At 35.5% G+C, this 21,229-nt stretch overlaps 1 protein-coding gene across 2 annotated transcripts in view; it reads right to left on the bottom strand.

The window, feature by feature from the left end:
• The window catches only part of PTPRD (protein tyrosine phosphatase receptor type D), a 354,920-nt gene that overhangs the window by 84,953 nt on the left and 248,738 nt on the right, over window positions 1-21,229 (bottom strand). Inside the window, exons 14-19 of one of the 2 annotated variants that reach the window (XM_056514163.1) lie at window positions 18,800-19,387; window positions 18,270-18,370; window positions 17,258-17,511; window positions 12,615-12,705; window positions 6,503-6,712; window positions 3,046-3,206 (exon numbers count right to left, since the gene is read on the bottom strand). In XM_056514163.1, coding sequence (XP_056370138.1) covers window positions 3,046-3,206; window positions 6,503-6,712; window positions 12,615-12,705; window positions 17,258-17,511; window positions 18,270-18,370; window positions 18,800-19,387 — 1,405 coding nt within the window. The remainder of the gene's footprint in view (window positions 1-3,045; window positions 3,207-6,502; window positions 6,713-12,614; window positions 12,706-17,257; window positions 17,512-18,269; window positions 18,371-18,799; window positions 19,388-21,229) is intronic. The other variant, XM_056514162.1, reaches the window with a different exon arrangement.

The following is a 21,229-nucleotide window of genomic DNA, read 5'->3' as shown; positions in this document are numbered from 1 at the left end:
CCTGTCTATGAAATATCTTTGCAATTTTACGAAAAGTAAATGCAGAGGCAATAACCTTTATACAACTTAATAACAAATAACAAAGAATTCAAACATGCGGTCCTTGTCTTTGGCACAGTTAAATATACTTGAAACCAACCCATACAAGTTATCCACACTATCTAATAAGGTATGTTTTAAAGAAGGGCAAGACTTCTCCCCATAAAATTATTCTTTTGGAAACTGCAGTCATAATTTCTCTGTGATTGTAATTAAAATGTATAAGTAGTATTGTAAATCATGAACTTAGTGGTCCAAGTCTGTTCACAAAGGTTTCTATGGACAAAGGGAATTAAGCACAGTTGACCTTTATTTGAGTTACTGCTCTTTGCACTTCAGAAGACACAGTCATTTCTTGGATGCCCCCTTTACACTGCACATCCTTTAACAAAATTCTCTTCAATATTTTTTACACATATGTTCATGACTAGACTGATGCCCTCTACCTTCATTTTCTCACTAGCATACTTCTGCATTTACCCTCCTATTCTAAAAGTATACTTGTAAAATTTTTTGTATCCACGAAAATTACTTTTTTGCCTGGCTTTTTAAAATATATTTTCCCCATCTGACTCCTGAAGCCACATGTCTTAGGGTGACTATATGGTGCTTGTATCTCCAACTGTCTGTTCTGCTTGTGCTGGATATTGAATTCTGCACCTTTAGGACTGGTTCTGAGAGCAAAGGGGGGGGGGGAAAGAACTGCAGAGTTTGTTTGCAGAAACTGCACTCACTGCATTCCTGCTCCTGGGCTGTGCCATCTGCTGCACGGACAGACAGCAGGAGACAGCTCTCCTTGGCTTTTAGTTAGCTGTTTTAGCCAGCTGAAGCAGAGAAAATTTTCTGCAGTGTGTTTTTTTCTTTTTCTTGGAACTGATGAGCCCTGCTCTGGACTGAAAACCCAAAAGAACACAGGCGCTCACACCTGTGGCCCACCAGGGCCGGGACGTGGCATTTTCCAGCAAAGGAGGGAATGAGAGAGACTGAGCATCTGAGTCCATGACAAGGACTTCCTGGATTTGCCATCTCTTGGGGACAGGCCACTTGAATCTGTTTCTAGACGGATCCCTTTGGAGATTTCCTCCCAGATTTGTCCTAAACCAGGACACCACATTAAATCCATTTAACTCAGAAATTAAATTTCACTGTTTTCTCAAAGCAGTATTTTAAATATCCCAATTATCTTGTCATTGCTCTTCTACAGTTAGCAAATCTATCAAAATCTAGCAGTAGGCCTGCATTCAGGTTACATAGGCTTGGAAAAAAACCTCCAATTATAAGCTACATTTTTACAGAAATAAAAGCTCATTGAGGACCACAGACTGCAGTCATAATTTCTCAGAGGTAATTTGCCAAGTCAGTGCAGTTCAAAAAATTAGAGTAAATAACAGAAAATAGAAAAATAAATAAATACATATGGACAGTTGCCTGAACAGTTCTAGTACAAGTAGTAAATAACAGATGGAAAACATGTCCCCCATTCTCAGTGAATGACAATCTCTCCACACTACTGATAAGCAAATTTACCTGCTCATATGTGGAATATTCCATTTTTTCTTCTTCTTTTTTTTTTTTTTTTTTTTCCCATAATAGATTAGAAGATTGTTATTTTGGTTCCATAAATGTAATCAGTAACTCTAGAAGCAGCAGCACATCTGCTTAATATACTGTTGTTTGGATCTCTTTTGTAGTATGGGAGAAGATTTACTTTTTATACTTCAAAATAATCAGAAGAAAGGAATATTTCACTTTTAGCACAACCCCAATAACCAGTTTTTGAAGTGATGGACAGAAACAGAATTGCTAACTAATTTGATTGGCTGAGACACTGTGCAGTACCAGAAATGTTCAGGAGACATAGTATCTGCAAGCTGCTCTATGATTATAACCCTAAAACCTTTCTATAAATGTGTATGTATTTGGAATCCAAAGGTGAAGTTAACTCTGGAATGGTTATTTACTGTTGAACAGAGAATTTTTTCCAAAAAACTGAAGAGAGTTCTCTTAATGAAACTTTAGAGGTATTTGACCAGAGACACTAAAGGTGGGAAGAGCATACACGCTGAGATTTAAATATTTCTATGCAGGTAATAGCTATTAGTTTTAGAAGACATACTTCATTTAATAAAAATTAATCCTAGTGTACCCCCTCCCTCCAGAAACTGGCAGCATCTTTGAAATGTTCCTCAAATATACTTTTTCAATTTATTTCAAAAATGTATTAGGAATGAAATATAAACATTAAAAAACCTCTTTGAGTTTTATTCTTTGGCTTTGATTTAGTATCTTGACCCATGTTAACTCATTTACACTGTAAAAGGCTGCTACATATAAATTATGGCATCATACACAGTTTTCACTGAGTATGTTGTAAGGCAGAGGGAAGTCCTTTATGTAATAGCAAAACTAAATCTGTGTCATAGACAGTGAAAGAAGAATGAGTGAAATTTGATCTCTTTGCAAGATTAGCAGAAAACAGCTATCTGATGTCTCTTTAATCTCTCAGATCAGAGCTTCAAATTCATATAGATACACTGCCAAATTGAGGGCAACTGTCAAAAGTTAAAATTCAAATTACTTGAGTGGAGATGAAAATCACATTTAACAACAAGCTGAATGTAACCCCTAATGTATTACTATTATACATCTATAAACAAGTTTTAAAAAGTCAAATGTGCAAATTCCATACATATTTATGTGCAAAAACATATTTACTTTCTTCGCATACAAATGTATCTTTGCATACAAATGTATGCAAAGTGGAAAAAACATTTAAATGCAACAGTGTTAATATAGTGTCATCAGCAGGAAAATGCACTCATGCACCTGCAATTATTGGAAACTTTCAGTCAAAAATTTCTGGAAGCCATTAATAAATTTCAAAACATCCCAAAGCAATGACAGTTAATACTGTAGCATAAAAATACAGTGTGGAACAGTATTACAAAGTGACCGATATAGAGGGGAAATTATATACCTTGCAAGAAAACTAAAGGGTACACCTACCTTTTATAAAGAAGTATAGCAATAACAATACAGATGATAAACACCACTGCAAGAACTGGTCCAACAACCCAAATCAAGCCTTCTTCCTCATCTGTAATTGGCTGGGGATCAAGATCCATTGACACAACAGGATCTGAATATGGGCTTGTTGCATACATGGTCTGTAGAAATAAAAATAATTCTTAATCACAAAGCAATGCATTAAAGTGTTAACTATCCCACATCTAAAATAAATGTATGGAATGTGATGATGAAACAAACACAGCAAACTGCAAATGCTATTTTTCTTGAAGACAATATAAAAACTTGCAAATTTAACTGTGTGTTGTTATTATCATCTTTATTGTGTGTTCCATGTATTAGTAATGACCTGCAGACAAATCATGTAGCACAGGTCTTGCAGAACACTTTTCAACTTAAGCAAAGAATAAGAAAATTAATATGACACTGAAAATTATAGCCCAGTAGTTACCAGTTTTTGTGTTTTGTTTTATTTTCATACTGTCTTAACACTTTCTTCCTGCATTATATGAAAGGGTACTTTCGACATAATAAGACTGATTAAAATTATTAAAAATAAAGGGGACTAAATGTAGGAGGTTCCTTGGAAAGCATCTTACAACAACAGTACTATGCATTTTGACCAGTCAAAAATTGTCGTGATACAAGGTGGAGACAACCCAAATTTAAGACTTAAAAATGGGAAAATTCATTGTAGACTATGAAAGGAAGCTAGACAGTCTTTCTTAAGGATGAAACTGGAATTATGAACCAACAAAGGTTTTTGAAAATGTTTGCTTTACTTCATGGTGTAAAGCCAGATGGCCTAAGATAAAACCTGTGATAATAGGGATTTTTTTTATTCTTGTCTGACCTGAGATGTTTCATCTGAGCTAAAATTACAGACTGGAGAGGCTGAAGAGCCAACCTGCTAAAATTGGATCATTTTAAGAACTGTGAGTTATAGTAAAGTCAGAAGTAGAAAATTGTTTGTACATATTTCTCGTCTGTGCTAGTGTGTCTTCATCATCACTAAACTAGGATTTGAACTGCAGCTCTCACAAAGCACTTAAAAACATGATTCAGCAGTAGATCAGAAATGTCAGCTAAGACAGAATAAGATAATGGGAGAAGAGATTAGCTACCATTTATGTTTGCACTGTATTCTGAAAGATGCCCTAAGCCAGGACAAGTGTTATCAAACGAGACATGTTTTTTACACTTCATTTGGCCTTGTTTTGGGCTCTGGGCTACAACAGTGTCTGAGTTTGAGACCGGGTTAGGATTGGCAAAGCTGAGGTACTTACTGAGTGTTACTGAGCTAGCACCTACGCCAACAATCTCCAGTTATATTAAAGCATTTTACTACACTCAGCGCCTGACACAAAACCTCCCTATGTTTAAAGTCTACGAACACTGTCTGGAAATTGGGGAGTCTTCATGTTCCATTCCTGAATCACCCAAGTAGACCGATTAATTTGTTGTTGTTGTTGTTGTTGTTGTTTTGTTTTGTTTTTTTTTTGTTTCCCAGATTTAGTACTCTCAAGAAATAAAAAAAAAAGTTCATTGCTACAAGAAGAAACTTTGTATTTCGCCTCTTTCTTAGGCAAAAATGCCTGGAAAAAGATATAGAAGGATACTGAGGGCTACAGTATAAATACTACCTTTTCTTCAATAAATAGGATTTCACTTTTAATTTTAGATGATCCTGTATTAATGACTAATTTATTATTTTACAAATTTGTCTTATTTTTTTCTTTCCTCTTGATGACATCCTTAACATATTAATAGATTTTAATCATAGCTCTCCAGCTCCCATTTTACTAAGTTAAACAAATTCAGACCTTCCCATGACCTTTTTTAATTCAAGTTCTCTATTCTATCAATCAAGAGAGAAATTTTGTGCTCTCCGAATAAGAAGTCTTATTTAAAATGTAACATCTGAATATCAAGAAAAACATCCCTTGCAAGTTACAATTCATACATCAGTAGAACCTGTAGCCCTAGAAGAAAATCAGCTATATATGCTGAGAGCTGATAGCATTGAAAGTCACTGAAAGCTGAATCTCACGCACCCTTAAAAAATTCTTCACAGTATGTGACTACCTCATGCTACTCAAACACATAAATTTTTCAGATGGTATGCTGAACCTCATCTTATCCATAGCCTAAGTTCAGTAATGCCTTTTGAAGTCTTTGAAGAGTAGGACCCTATAAACATTGTGCCACGTATGTCAGTTTACAAACCTATTTCTTCCTGCTTCTTCATCCTGATTTCTAACAAAGCAATGCATTCAGATAATTTATACCTTAATTAATATAAAAAATTCAATAAACTGCACTCTGCATTGAGAAGATACATTTTAGAACAGGTAATTTATGACATAGAGATTTATGGCCAATTCACTTTATAGTCAAAAGCTGTCTACCTTTCCTAGTTTGAACCCTTCTGATGCATCATCTTCAAAATTATCTGTCTGGGCAGCCTGTGCCAAAAAGTAAAAAGAGAACTTTTGATTTATGTTAGAGCTTCTAGGAGGCACTTACTTCATTTTCAAATGAAGATATGTATTTGAAAGTATTCAAAGTGTAACTACCTCCTCATTGTGTTTAAGTAAGCACACTCCATTGACACCAAAAAAAGAAATCACCAGAAAGCAATTGAAGTTATACACTGCAAGCATTTGACTTGAGTTCAGAGTTGTTGGAGGTTCAAGTGACTGAACCTGAAAATGTACCTGTCAGCTTGAGTTACCAATTAGAAACATACTTTATTACACACTTTATGTAAAAATACTAATGTGTATTGCACCTTTCAAAAGTCTTATACCTGTCTTTTTTTTCCCTTCTTTTAAATACCTTACATGCATTAGGTTCATTCCCGCATAAAAGGATGCAACTACGAAATGAATTACGCTCATTATTTAGTTCACCTCAGGAATTTTCCCTATTATTGAATTACTTTCTAACTTTCTAAGAGATTACTGATAAAGTTGTTAGGAATGGCTGTAATTAAAGTGAGTAGCTGTGCATATCTCTAGTTCAATGGATCTTTCCAAGAACCCTTTATTTCCTATACTGTTATTTAATGGTAGCATCAAAAGACAGCGATTCTTTAAATACATACAGAAAGATGCTGCTGTAAATTTCATGTCTCAGAAGCTGTGTCCATGGCAAAAAAAAAAAAATACACAATGTAATTTTCAAAGCATCATGACATTGGTAATAAAAGTGACTCTTAGGTTTCAGTTATACACTGAAGTAACACACAAAGGTGCAAACAGAAGAGAAGAGTTACAGAATTAATGGGCATTTAGTAAGGAAACACTCACTTTATAGATGCTCTGATATATAACACTGGAAAAAAAAAGCTTTAAGGAAGTGGAATAAGCATTGAAAAAATGTTTTCACAATTATGTAAGGTATTGTTGAGACTGAAAAACATTAACTAACTTACAGATTCTGAGTGCTCCATTACTGCCAACACAAAGAAGACGTATTCTTGACCACTCTGCAGTTGTTTATTCTCAAATCCACCATAATGCTTCTTATCCCCCAATGTGAATTCCGTAGGAAGAACTTCAAAGTGAGCTGCAATATATGGCTTTAGTTCAACTTCTCTCCCAAGACGAATGCTTCTGCGTTTCCTAGCTATCTCCTTAAGCAGCTTTAGAACGAAGGGAGGGAAAAGAAAGGAGGGGAGAGAGAGAGAGAGAGAGAGAGAGAGAGAGAGAGAGAGCAATCATGAACAGAAAGATAACTGCAAACAACTTTAACGTAACTTATTGACAGTGTAATGAGAAAATTTAGTGCATGACCAGGAACTACAAAAACCAATTTATCCACATTTCATGGAACATATCAGTATCACTAAATCAATTCTTTCAAAATCTTCCCATTTCTTGTCAATCTTGTTAAGATAAAATACTAGGAGGCAACTGAAGTGCCCAGACTAAAAACACAAAGCAATTTTTAGATATTGTTGTGTCTAGGAGGAGGTGGGGAAAGGATAAGAAAACAATATACCTTCTCTGAGGACATATAAATACACATAACATCTTACATATTTTCTTTATCTATCTATCTATCTATCTATCTGTCTATCTATCTATCTATCTATCTATCTATCTATCTATCTATCTATCTATCCATCTACCTACCTACCTACCTACCTATCTCTATATTAAGTCAGTCATAGAACAGAATCATAAAATCAAATATGTTGGAAAAGACCTTAAAGACTGATGCCAGCCATTAATCTAACACTGCCACACCCACCATTAAACCATGTCCCTAATAGCCAAAACCACCCATCTTTTTAAATACCTCCAGGAATGGTGACTGAATCACTTCTTTTCATAAACAAGCTAAAATTTGTATCAGTACATTTGTGACACGATTAGATGCTAGGTTCAAACATGGAAAACATATATAACTAATAAAGGAACTTAAGCTCAGCTAGTATAATCTATTGATGAACTACTCATTAAATCAGAGAAATACCTTCTTCAATACCTTTTTTTCTGCTATAGATATACTGGCATTCCACAAAAATTAGTCGAATTTGATTACAAGGAGTCTGAACTTTTCCTGTGCGATAAATGGTAACTTCTTAGGCCTCTTTCTGATCCCGCTTGTTTTTTCCTTATGAAACTTATACAATGTCCTATAGTCTTATAGTTAAATCAAATGTTTTTCTAAGGTTCACATAGTCTTTTCAGCGCACTAACAGTTCTAATACAGTAGATTAGCACAAAATTCATTGCTAGGAGGAGGAGATAAGCCTCCAGAGTGAGAGGGAGATTAAAACAAAAAGATGCTAAAATCTGATCTTGACTGTATATATTAATTTCAAAGTACATATTTAGTCAGGGAAGCTCTCCAGAGAATCACAGAGTCATAGAATACGCTGAGTTGGAAGAAACCCTCAAGGATCATTGAGTCCAAGTCGTGGCTCTGCACAGGACAGTCCCAAGAGTCATTCTATGTGCCTGAGAACACTGAATTCCGTGTCATGCTGGTGCTATGACCACTTCCCGGGGGAGCCTGTTCCAGTGCTCAAACACCTTCTGGGTGAAAACTGTTTTTCTAATATCCAACTGAAACTTCCCCTTACACAAATTCAGGCCATTATCTTGCATCCTGTCACTGTCACCACAGAGTGAAGAGATCAGTGTCTGCCCTTCTACCTCTCCCTATGAGGAAGCTGTAACTGCAATGAGGGCTCCCCTCAGTCTCCTCCAGGCTGAACAAACCAAGTGGTCTCAGCCACTCCACATGTGGCTTCCCCTCAAGGCTCTTCACCATCTTCAATGCCTCCTTATTTTAGGGCACAGCTTAGTGAGTACATCTTTTTGCCTTCCCCCTCATGACATCTTGCATTTTGCAATTAGACATTTAACAATTCCAATGCTTGCAAAGCAATCTAATATTTACTCTGCTACTCAGAAAGAAGCTTTTAACGCTAAATATTTTGATATCCCTTCTCACTGACTAAATTTCAGGTTACAGATACATATGAAAGCAAGCTAGGCCACTTGAATCCAGGCTTCCTTAACAATGAGGGCATTTGGATGTTATACCTTCAGAGATCTATGCAGTCAACTGCTTTCCAGCTCTAATGCTCTGTCTGTGCCCTGTTACAAAGGTTTTACATCCATTTACCTCTATCAATTTCAATGCCATGACACAAAAGCTGGTACAGTGCAATGGATCCCCTGAGCAAAAAAAGAACTGGCCATAATTTGAGAATAGAAATCATTATTCATTAGCCAAGGACACTATTCCAATCAGCAGTCCATATTTCTCTTTCATTCTTCCTAAACAGTTTAATGAGCAGCTAGAGTCAATTTGCGTCGTATAAAAATGAGGGCAGCAGAGAACTGTAATATTGAGGAGATTTCTATTTAGTTACTTTATTGAAGGTGACTCTCACATCTGTTGGTAGCTTCCTATGCCCCGGGTAGAGTTACTAAATGCAGAACATGAGGCAGAGAATAATCAAAGTTTGTTCCAGGTTAGATTAGCCCTTATAGGAACTGCTGAGGGAAGTACTCTGAAAAGTTTGTCTCTGCATGATACCACATTTTATAACAATGGCTATGCAGAGGGCTGAGCACTGGCTATCTGGAGGTCTGCCAAAACATGAAGCTAAGTAATGAGGTAATAACAGTGCATGCTACCTTACAGTCAGCAGCCACAAACAGGACAACACTAGTAGAGGTATATGGCTTGTGCCATCCCTGAAGGTAACTGATACTTCCATGTATCACTTCCACTGAAATTAAAGTTGTGTGTCTGCCTCAACTAAATTCTTTATCATATGTTTCCAGATATACAGCATATTTACAATTTAGAGTATAAATAACTAATAATAAAATGTTAAAGCACTGTAGGAGTACTTAAAATTAGATTAAGATGGAGAGGAAAATTGCTTGATCTTGATTATTTTTTGCATTTGAAATAGTAACAGAAAATGCATATATTGGAAGAAAATGCAATGCTTAAGTACATTATTAGAGTGATCAGAAACTGAGTTTTGGCTATGAATGTTGAAAGTTCATTAGCCTAAGTCAAACAAAATTAGTTCAACTTTGCAAAGGTGGTTATTGATCACCTAAGGCCAGTTAACTTCAGTGTGTTTATGTGTAGATAAAAACTTTGTCTGTAACATTGGTTATACTTGACTGGATAGAACTCAGGTGAACCTTCAGCCTGATTCAAGTTTCATATGTAAATGGGGTTGTTGCCAAATATCATTACTTGCTCATCTATCTCCTGATGTACTCAACACACAGATTTCAATAAAACTACTGAATTCATTTAAGACTTAACATGGCAACCTTTATTTAGGTTTTACTACTTACAGATCTAAAGTAATCCTGCTAGGTAATACAGCAAATAATATTTTTTTTTTTTAGTTTCATTTATTTGCTTAATGTTTCTATTTAAAGTGACTAGACATCATAAATTTAAAATAAAAAATAAAATAAAATAAAAAAAACCCAGAGTTAGTAAAGAAGAACTATATCTTTGTTTGTTTTTTTCAGATATAAAACATCTAATCCATTATCTGCTCTTTTAAAACTAGGCATCTGTCTTAGTTTCTTTCAGAGCTGAGTTTCAAGGAACAGGAGAACTGGCTAACTACAATAAGGCTGAAGAGTATTTTTGGACAGCTCAGTTACATAATGGAGTTATACTCCAGAGCCATGTTATTAGCAAATACTTTCCTTCTGACAATCTAAGCAAAGTATTTGGAGCACAGTTCTTCGAAATATCTCTTCCCCAGCCATTTCTGATACAAGACACATATCTGATATCATACTAAAATATAAATATGCACAAGTATCCTCTCTTGACCATCAGGAACTATTTGCTCAGTGAGTAGTGGTTTTCTGGGGGTGGTAGTATTGTTTTGTTTTCTGTTTTTTTGGGCTCTTTTTTGGGGAGGAGTGCTTGTTTTTTGGGTTTTTTTTTTTTTTTTGGAATGTATTTATTGTGCCACTGTGTTCACAAGCTTGTCAGGAATAGCACTTAATAAAATGTGTACTTTCCAAAGCTGGAAGCAAAGCAATATTTTAAGTAACAGAAACTGAATGAGTTAGCATGATATATGCAGTTGCTACCTGCTTTTAATGTTTTTCTTTACTCAGCTCTTGCTATATGTATTGGTGGCAATTGTAAAAGATATATCAAGGAGTTTAGTTCTTTATCAGAAATATTTTCTTTTTCCAGTCAATGCATGTCTTTTTTCTTCCACAATTAATTCTAAAATGTGGTCTCAACTATATCAATAGAAGTGGGAAACAACCCATCCTGACACAAGTATTTCTGAATTAATATATGCTCTTTATCAATCTGTTACACAGATTAAGGCAACATAATTTGCAGGATGATTAAAATGACCCTTTGTTACGAGAATCAGCAGGAACCATAGCGTTTAATTGCCAGAAAGTTCAATGTCATATGGCACCTATCCTTTAATCTATTAATGCTACTGATTGTGACTACAGTCTTTGGATGTTAAAAGTGGGTGGTAATACTCAATCAGTTTCCATTACTGTATGGACATGGCTGTTCCACTGTTTAACTGTATTTGATGTCACCTATGACTATGATCATGAGCTGATGGCATTTACAACCTAAGCTCTGTTAAAGAGAAGAAGTTAATAGATCAAAGCAAGGCATTGCTGCAATTAATTGAAGTGAGTTGATCACATAAATGAAACTGGTCAAGAAGAAACACAGGGTTGAATCAATTAGTCATCATGCCTTCCTCTGAACAGTTGTTTCTAATATTCTGATTAAGGATTTGCCTGTTGCTGTGACAAGGACTAAAATAATTCTGTTTATATTTTGAATGCCTTCTACAACACATTTGGTTTAGTGAAGATCTTTATTTTCCTTATATTTTAGTTCAAAATTTGAAATTTATATCCGTTTTGTCAGTGGCAGGAGAGAAAAGAACTTTTATGCTTCCTTGCAGGTGATCACTTCCCAGAAATTGTATTATGGGGAAGCACATGGTGAGGTTATCTCTGCAACATAAAACTCCTGAATCCACAAAAAGAAAATAGAAAAATAAATGGGATACAGTCAGAAGAACACTATATCAGGAGTAAAAAAAATCTGATTCTGGTCTTTGAATTTTAGAGATACTACATGTACAAAGTACCACAGCATCTGAATGTCATCTAATGTATCCGTATTGCCAGATACAATAAGAACAATAATACCACCACCACCTATCTTTTATAAAAGTCTCTCATATGGGGCCCTTGACAGTGCTTTAAAATTATAAATATTAGCATTAATACAAATTTACAGACTGAGGGAAGAAAGACGAGTTCGCATGAACTATACTGTCCTTCAGTAGAACAGAAAATAGGGGTGAATATCATACTTTCCAGAATTATTATGATACCAAGAACATAATGAATTGATTTCTAGCATTGCTGGGCTTATTTCTAAAATGAAAGTAATTCCCCCCCTTAGATTAATGTCATTTATAGTTTCAAGTGATGACACAGTGTTGCTCCTTCCTTCCTTGCTCATGCATTTATTTCTGATCACAAACTGTTGTTGGAATAGAGGCTATGTCTCACCAGAAGTATTACAGTATATGACAATCAGGTAGAAACACCACCAGAAGGTCAAATGTTAAACTGTGGTGCAAATTGCAATTTAGCATTTGTTACAGACTTAGTAAACATGCCTCTAATGAACCAGAGCTTTATTACAGTTCATATTGTTGGTGATTAAGATTTTGCTGACAAGTCATTTCACCTCCTGCACTTTTGCATCACTCTTTACAATAGAAAAAGAATAAAATATTAGTGTCAACAAATATCAGACATTTTGTGTTCTTTATTGCAACTTAATGTCTTTGCTGTCTTCTCATTTAAGTAATCTGAATTTTCATTTTAGTCTCCACAGGCTAATACAAACATAAACATAAAGTATCCTGACAAGCAAAACTTCTAAAACTGGTGAGTTAATTACCTAAAACTAGCAAGACTGCTTCTTTAATAAAGGAGAGGAAAAAAACCCCAAACCATTTACAGTACCTCATCTAGTTCCATTTCATCTGGACTCTCCCAGGGTTTGATAAACTTTCCACGAGACCTCTTCAAAGGCACAATAACTATGTAATAGCCTCTGTAAATGAAAAAGTTGGACAAAAGTGAAGTTGAATGAAAAGGAATAGAAAAATTGATAGAGTGGGTCTGTTTAGAGGAGCTTAAAGAGAAAAGTGGTATGTTGAGAATAATCTTCTTCACACTAATATATTATTGCCTTCCAAACATAGCTGCAAATGTTCACACTCTTGAAATAACATCAATTGTAAAGCATTTGACAAACAAATGTCACCAATTACCTGCCTTTTCATGTAAACATATAAATATTTATAAAAAACTTTAATTACAATGTACTAAAATGCCAACATGAAATACAAGAGCCATAGGTTATTTGTGCCCTGCCACCATCACACTGAGAAAAAAACCCCAAAGCCCTAAACTGAAATATATTACCATATATTTAAATCCCAATTACCTACCTATCTTCCCGTTTTAATGTATAATCAGAATAGTAGGTTAACAAAATTTATTTTTTAATGCCAATATCATAATAAAGAGAAAAGAAAGCAAACATGACATACACTGCATCCATTTGACACTGCACTCTTCTTTTGACAATCAAAGGCCATTAGCTTTATCTAAGTAAGTATTCTATTCACAGTCACAGGTAAGAGAGCTTGATATATACACTCTTTATATCCAGAAATTGCAAATTACATGTATAAGTTTTCCTCATAAATATTTTCCTAAAAATATTTTCTTCCTCTCCATCCATGGAGACTAGTAAATTATATTTTCTAGTATGATGGAGATCTGGTACTTTCATTGCTTACTTCCCAAAGCCTGGATATGTGTCAGGCAGATCCATAACTTCACATTATTGTGAGGGAAGAAGCAATAGAATCAAAACAGCAGGACATGCAGGGTAGTAAAAGATACATCTTCTTGATAAACACACTTGTCAAAAAGTCAAGCACGCCCCACCTCAGGAGTGAGGAAAATAAACTGGTTTTCTTTGTTTCTTGTAATAAAAGCTTTTTAAGGTGTTTCTGGGTCTCATTATGGAAGATAATTTCAGCATCTCATGGGCCATGTCCTCTTCCAGTGGTTTTTTTACAACCTATTCAATCTTCTGCAAAACTATTAATTTTACTCATGCAATGCAGCCAAAACTCCTAAGTAATTAACAAAAAAGAGTCTGCAGAAAAGAAGCTGCCTTACAATTGGCTAAAAACCATCTCAGTTTAAGCCAACTATATAAACTATCTTTTTTACCATACCAGTGCAAGCCATTGATCCATTTTAATAACCTCTTTTTATTTAAAGCTCTTTCTCATAAAAGAAATGCATCAAAACTTAACATTTTCAGCTCCTATATAAAGTACATGTATTCATTAATTCTTGTGTTAAGAAATTTGAGGAAGTTTTCTTTGGAAATGCTGAGCTCCAAATGCTGGAAGGAAGTGTTGCCCACAGATTTTTAATCAGTGTCCACTTGCTGTATTACAGTATTTAAAAAACATCTGTGGCATTCATTCTCATAGTGACAATATTATAAATCATCTTTTAAAAAGATGCAAAACTACAAGGCTAGTTGAACCCAGACTTTAAACCTGCACTGGTCTATTAAAAATACTTTGAATAGCAAATCCTAGTGAACACTTATTGATGTATACAGTAACAACCAGCATATCCTTTCTTTAACAGATGCCTAAGAAACAAGACAAAAAGAAATGAGAACTTGCCCCTCTATATCTTTCAAACATCAAATATCCATATTTATCCTTTTCTTTTTTCTTCATAATTTTTATTTTTTAAGCTTATGAAATGTTCAAACCTTTTTCTTTTCAATCAAGGAACATTCAGCACATAAACATAACTTTCACACTCTTTTTCACTTCCTTCAGGAAAGTCTCCTTCTCATAACTTTGAAAATCTACTAAGATTTTCAGCACACACAGACTGTTTTAAACTGCAAGAATAAGTAGATCAATAGTAAGCAAAAAAATCTTCACACCAATATGCAGTGCTGGAAATTGTGAAAGACAACAAAGTTCTGTAATTTTCAGCTAATGCAGCATCTCCTGAAAAATATGTTTTATAGTTTTCTTCATTATTTGCTTGTTTGTTTTCAGGCTGAGTTTTTTTTTCCTAGGGGAGAGGGGAGGGAGGAGGGTGAGCAATGAAGTGTTTATTCGGGTATTGTTGTATCGACCGAGTATTTGAGAGCCTAAAATCTTCCACAAAACTCTGCTTTTACTTCAGACTTTTCAAAGATGCAAGACATTCAGAAAAATATGAACTGTCCTTTACACATAAAAATTGCTTTGGAAATAGCCCAAATCCCTAAAAGAAAAATTAAGAACTTGCTCCCTTGAGATGAGCAAAAGAAACATTTTACTAATCATAAAGTTAGCTCTGCACCAATTTCTATGCTGTATCACCTTCAAACATTGCCAAATACTACCATCTTTAATTACAAATATTACAAAGGCTTTTATAACATTACCCTCCATCTCATTACCTATATTGCATTAGAGCAAACCATTACCTGTTTTAGTTTCTGTGTAATTAGTAGTATTGAAAAATTCTCAGTACTTCATTCTAAGCTAGGGACAATCCTAAGCATATCATGTACCAATAGAGGAGCAGCATGTCTAAAAATGTCAACATAACTAATACATGAAATTGTTCTTCCCACACAAAGACTAATGCAGAATAACCCTACTACTTCTAGCAAGCATGAAGTCAGTTTTCTGTTCAGTATGTAGTTGCCTTGGTATTCCTGCTCCAAGGGTCAAGTCAATTTTTACTGCTGTGTTTTACTTTATCAAGCCTGATCAAATATTCTTACAAAGTAGATGTACAAATAGGAAATACACTATTTGTAAAATTGGCAGCTGGACCCTCTAGATTTAATGTACCTTTTCTGATGACACTTAGCCTCTTTAACTTTTTTAACCTATATAAAAAGAAGGGAATTGTCTTTTATTCCAGTGCTATCTTCTGCTACTGTTTGATATGCTATCCTGCACATTTTTCTCTCTGTAAATGCTCTGCCTCATAAATCTTTTTTGACTCATTCCATCTTCAGTCTTCCTTAGCTGCATTTGTTACTAACTGCATCTTACTCAATCTAATGATAATGACTACATTTTTCAGTTTTTCATCTTTTTAATGTTTCAAAGTCATTTATTTCTTGACCTTACCTGCCTCAAAATCTTCAGTCAGTAATGAAAAAGGGGGCAGCTTTCTAGAAAGCTGTAAAAATCCACCAGGGAGTGGACTGACTCGTTTTCCTCCCCATTTCCTTTACATTACATATGGGAACCTTACAGATCAACAAGAATCACTATAAGCAGAGCAGTAACACTTATTGATTGTATCATGCTTCATGTTTTCCTGGCAAATCTTTATTGTCTAACCTTTCTAATCCCTGCTGACCATGTGCTTTCAGGTCCTTAGTCCTGTTTCTGTTGTTTAAATTTCCACACCACCTTTTCCCTTCCAAATACTATGTAACATCTAGAAAACCATCAATTTTTTTAGCAAAATCTCTTGTTTTCTTTCTGAGACCAGTGGAGAGGACAAGGTATATTTATCCTGATAAAAACCATCAGAATTAATTAACCTGAATTAATTAATTCAGGTAATTGGCAGTACCAATTCTTTAAAACTCCATATAATTTTTGAGTGACTGAGTCTGAGTACTTCAAGGAGCTACAGCAACGTAGCAGGTTATCCATTCTTTTTGAGATGATATATTGCTCAAAATATAACTGGTTTTCTGCATCCCTCATCTTGCAGTCCATGATGAAACCCAGAAGTATTCTGAGAAAAATCTGCAAACTGAAGGACAATCAGTCTCCATACAAGTCTTTCATACATGGCTATGTGACAAACTTAACCACTCTAATTGGAACTGACATGCAGAGATCATCTATTCCTATTACCTCAACACTTCAGGGCTGAGCAAAAGTTAAAAAAAATTAATTAACATATCAGTTTTAAACACTGACATGCTTGGGACATTAACCATCTGACTAGGAAGCCTCTTCCAGTTTGAAAATACTCATGGAAAACAAATGTTTCCTAATACATGTGAACGATCCCTAATGCAGCTCTGAGGCACTGCCTTGTGTTCTATAAATATATAAATGGATCTCAGGAAGAAAAGATCAGCAGCTCCCTCTTCACTTCCCCTTCTCAGGAAGCTGCAGAGAGGAACGAGGTCAGCCCTTAAGTCTTCCTTTCTCCAAACTAGACAAGCTCAAAGCCTTCTTACAGTACATTCCTTTCAGTCCTTCTATCAGCTTTCTTGCCCTCTGTCGGATGAACTCAAGGACATTCACAACAGAATTTAACATTTGTTTTTAATTTTCATGCCACTCATGACTGCCCAGCGTTCCAATCTATCTATACCCCTCTGTAAGGCTTCTTGGCTCTTGAGAGTGTCAACAGTACCTCCCAGTTTACTGTGTCAATTATTATATTGATATCAGGTCAAATACTACTGCAGAGTACTGTAGTCTCTGTACTGTTATGAAGAATAAAGCTGTGATCTGCCATCAAGAGTTAGGATGACAATCTCTCTGGAGTTAAAAACAATGGTGCATCATTCATTCACTCACTTTATATTCTCGTTTGAGGGTACTTCTGGAAGCTCCACAGTTATCATGCCATCCAAGTTGGTCTTTCCAATGAAGACTGGCTTTGTGCGGAGCACGTCTGGCGCAGTCTTTGCAGTCACTCTGTGCTGAAGACCCCCGGCACTATTCCCTCTGTTTGTCAGGACAAAGGAATATGACGTCTCTGGCTTCAAGTTCGTGATCAGTTTTTGAGTAGCACGTCCATCAACCTCCATTTTCCCATCATCATAAAGGATCTAAGTTAATACACAAAGGTAGTTTTGGTTACTAGGAAAAGGCAAATTATACTGTCACACTGAATTCAGGAATCAACCAAGCTATAAATTCAAATTTATTTGGGCATTTTGCAGCGTAAAAGAGTGTAAAACTGAATTCACTACTGCAAGTAAATGTCTCACTTTTAAAGGGAAAAAAGTACTGCATTAATATAAAGCAATGCAAACACTCATGAAATCAAATTTCACTTTTTCAAAGCAAGCAGCTTTTTCTGAACCCAGAATTTACAGCAAGGTACTCTTGTTAAAAACTATGTGACTTTTTCATTCAGACTCCTTATTTAGAAAGGTTTTCGTACCATTTAGTTTCTAAAACAATGTTCCTCACTTGCCATTGCCTCAGATGACAAGTGATTAAGAACGAAACAGAAGAAATTCCAGGCAGACTGCAGGTTACACTGAGTATCTGAATCTGGATAAAGCTATAGCCAGTGGAGTAAAAGAGCTGCATATCAAAAATGTGCTGCTGTACCTTGAGGAGACAAAACCAAAATGGTACAAAATTGCATTCGCTATTGAAAGAACTAGAAAAAAAGGGAAAAAAAAATTACTTTCACTATTTCCTTTAAAATAGTGTAGCAGTGAATGAAAAATTAGTTATCTTAGAAACAATGATACCCCCAATACATGTTCGATGTATGTTCAGTAAGCTACTTAGTCATGTAAATACATTATCTAGTTTCTGTTATTTTGTCTTGTACAAATGGAAAGTAACTTACTTTAAAAGGCAAAGCTGAATTGTAGTTTTCTGGAATTTCCCAGGACAGCAAAACAGAAGTCTTCATTACTGCTTTAACATGAAAATTTTTTGCAAACACTGCTGGAAAAAAAGAAACAATGTATATAAACAACATCTTGGAGCTCAGATCTTGCCATATTTCCACTGCCACTTGGGAAGTATTAGCTCTCCATTTAGGTCAAAAACCAACAAGGATTCAATTCTCCTACCTGTTTGTTCATATTTAAATATCACATTTAAACTTGCTCTCACTCTTATCTAGTGACAACTCAATACACATTTTTCCTTACCTGAAAATATTGTGAGGAAGTTAGCCAGAACTTGCTTGGCAAGGGACAACTGAATTCTAAGGCATCCAAAACATATTAAGATTCATATACTTTACCTTTTGTGTTTGATGAACCTATTTTTATGAAGGGGCTGGTCAGTTTTATTTATACCTTCAAAAACACTGATATCCAAAGACCGATACTCCTTTAAAGGTCAACGCCATAAGCAGACAAATCCTACCTTGATCCACGGGTAGTGTCCTGAACTGGACACTTGGACTATATGGACCAGGCCCTTTGCTTGTGTGGGCACGTACTTTTACATCATAAGTGGTATCTGGTTTTAAGCCAGAAAGTGTCATAGTGGTATCAGCAGGAACAACAGGGAGCTCAACTGGCTGGTAAGCAACATTGATATCTCTGTACAAGATGGTATATTTGGTGATAATGCCATTTCTTTCTGCCAAGAGGGGCATCTGCCAAGTTAATTGAACTGATGTAGAAGTAGAGCTTTCCGAGTGGAGATTTTGGGGAAATCCACTGGGTACCTCTTCAGGAACAGAAATCTCTTTAACCATCTCCTCCCCAAAGCCCACTTTATTTCTAGCTGAGAGCCTGAAGACATAAGAAGCTCCTTTGTGAATGTCTGTGGCCGTGAAGTGGTCTTCCTTCTCTGAGAACTCCATGGTCGTCAGTGTATCCATGTCTTTGCGGCCAAACTTCAGGCGATAACCCTGCAGCGGGCCAAAAGTTTCCACAGGAGGATGCCACTGAATTAGAGCCGTGTTCATCTGTGTGTGGCTAATCACAAGCCGAGGTTTGCCTGGAACTGTAGCACAATGTTATTTAAAGAGGACACATAGAAACACAATTGCACCTACAATTCTTGAGGCTAGCTTTAGCAGGAATAGGGATACGTTTGCTCTTTCCTCACTCTTAGTTCCAGATATTACTGTCCTAATGAGGAAATAGTGTCTGGCTCCTGCATTATTTAGTCATGCAGTATAAGGAACTGCAACAGTAGAGACATTTACTGCTTTTTTGTCTTCTTCCCTTACCATTATTTCTAAAAAAAGAGCACATTCAGAGGCACAGGATCTAGGAACGCAAACCAAGAAGTAAACTCCCAACAAACATCTTATGAATGCTCCTGTCTCACAAATCCTTGTTTGGAAACAAAAGGTACTGCTTTCATGTATTTAATCCAAGACACATTTCCTGTAAATGGGAAAATAATTCATGAAGAAATAAAAACTTCTACGTAAGTTGAACATAACTTCTATCATTAATATTTAAAATGTGGTGGCAGTCAGAACAACCTTGCCCTCAAAAATCATTACCTCACATGACTAGAGCTCTGTCATTCTAGTTTCCATTCACAAATCACTTCTGCCTCCACTGCTTCAGTGTGGGAAGGTAGTGCAGTTTGGAATTTAATATTTTCCACCATGGCTTATCACATATGATTTATTTTCCAGCATGGTTTTCACTCACATGAACTAGATTTCTTTTGAAGAAGGCTAAATTGGTAGCTCTTCTTAAGCTATACACTACATGCAATCAAAATCTTAATTGGCACCCATTAGTCCAAACTGGTGATTTGTCTTTTAGAGAAGTTCAGACTGCAAGTGTGGTACAGACATTGAGGAGGAATTTAATTGAATCAGTCCAGAGAGGACTGAATCAGTCCTGATCAAGCCAGAAATACCATTATACAATTTATATAGTGTACATTTTTGGAATCCCAATATGAATTCTCATTTATTGTTTCTATTTAATTGATTAATTAATTTTAATTTAATCACATTCATTTGTATACATTTTGTTTATATTTTCATTAATACTTCTATTTTAAAAAATTCTATTTCTATTACAGTGATTTATTTGATAATGAAACATATCCAAAACTGTCTAGAAATTTGGTGCTCTTTCTGTACCAATATTTGACAGGTCCAGAAACTAGAGCAGTTTTGGGAGCAGTACTACAATGACAACAGTTTTCAACAAAGACTAATTAGTTTCATCTGCATTTGAAGACTATCCATGTGAATGTAACTGCTTCACTGTGAGCTTTGGTTCCTGTACTTGAACACCTCAATAGATTTTGTCACATATCTTAGTTCCCAGCAATTCAGATTGTTATTGTCAGAAGGTCTAACTACCATTCCTTAAAGAATTAGGAACAAGGGAAGAATGGCATGTCTTGAAGAAAATTCTGCAAGTAGCAAGCCCTTTCCTCATTACATCTGTCAAATGTCATGACATTGCTTCTAATTACGTAAGAACTATAGGTAGGTTTTATATAAATTTTCCAAATATCTTTAAATTGAAATGTTGAGTTCACCTGGCACCATTATTGTGGAATCTTGTGAGTGTTTTCCTACACCTTCTGATGTGTAAAGAGTATCTCTCTGATTAGTTCTGACTTTTCCTTATTGATAACTAGAAGTCTTTATGGAACAAAGAGAAGGCTGTGAAGGCCTTTTGCAGGCCATGTTTTTCTCTGCATTCTAACTATTAGCAGCACCAGATTAGAAGAGGAAAGAACAGCTTACCTAAAAAGAATAATACTCCTTCAGCTTCCTAGAGGAGACATTACTGGAGGGTATAACTAAATTATTTTTGCAATTAATTTTTTTTGTTGTTCTTGTGGCAGACTTCACCATCAGTA

This window comes from Oenanthe melanoleuca, chromosome Z (assembly GCF_029582105.1).
Source record: "Oenanthe melanoleuca isolate GR-GAL-2019-014 chromosome Z, OMel1.0, whole genome shotgun sequence".
Lineage (NCBI taxonomy): Eukaryota > Metazoa > Chordata > Aves > Passeriformes > Muscicapidae > Oenanthe > Oenanthe melanoleuca.
The sequence above is the reverse complement of the archived record's forward strand: the minus strand, read 5'-3'. Positions and strand labels throughout refer to the sequence as shown.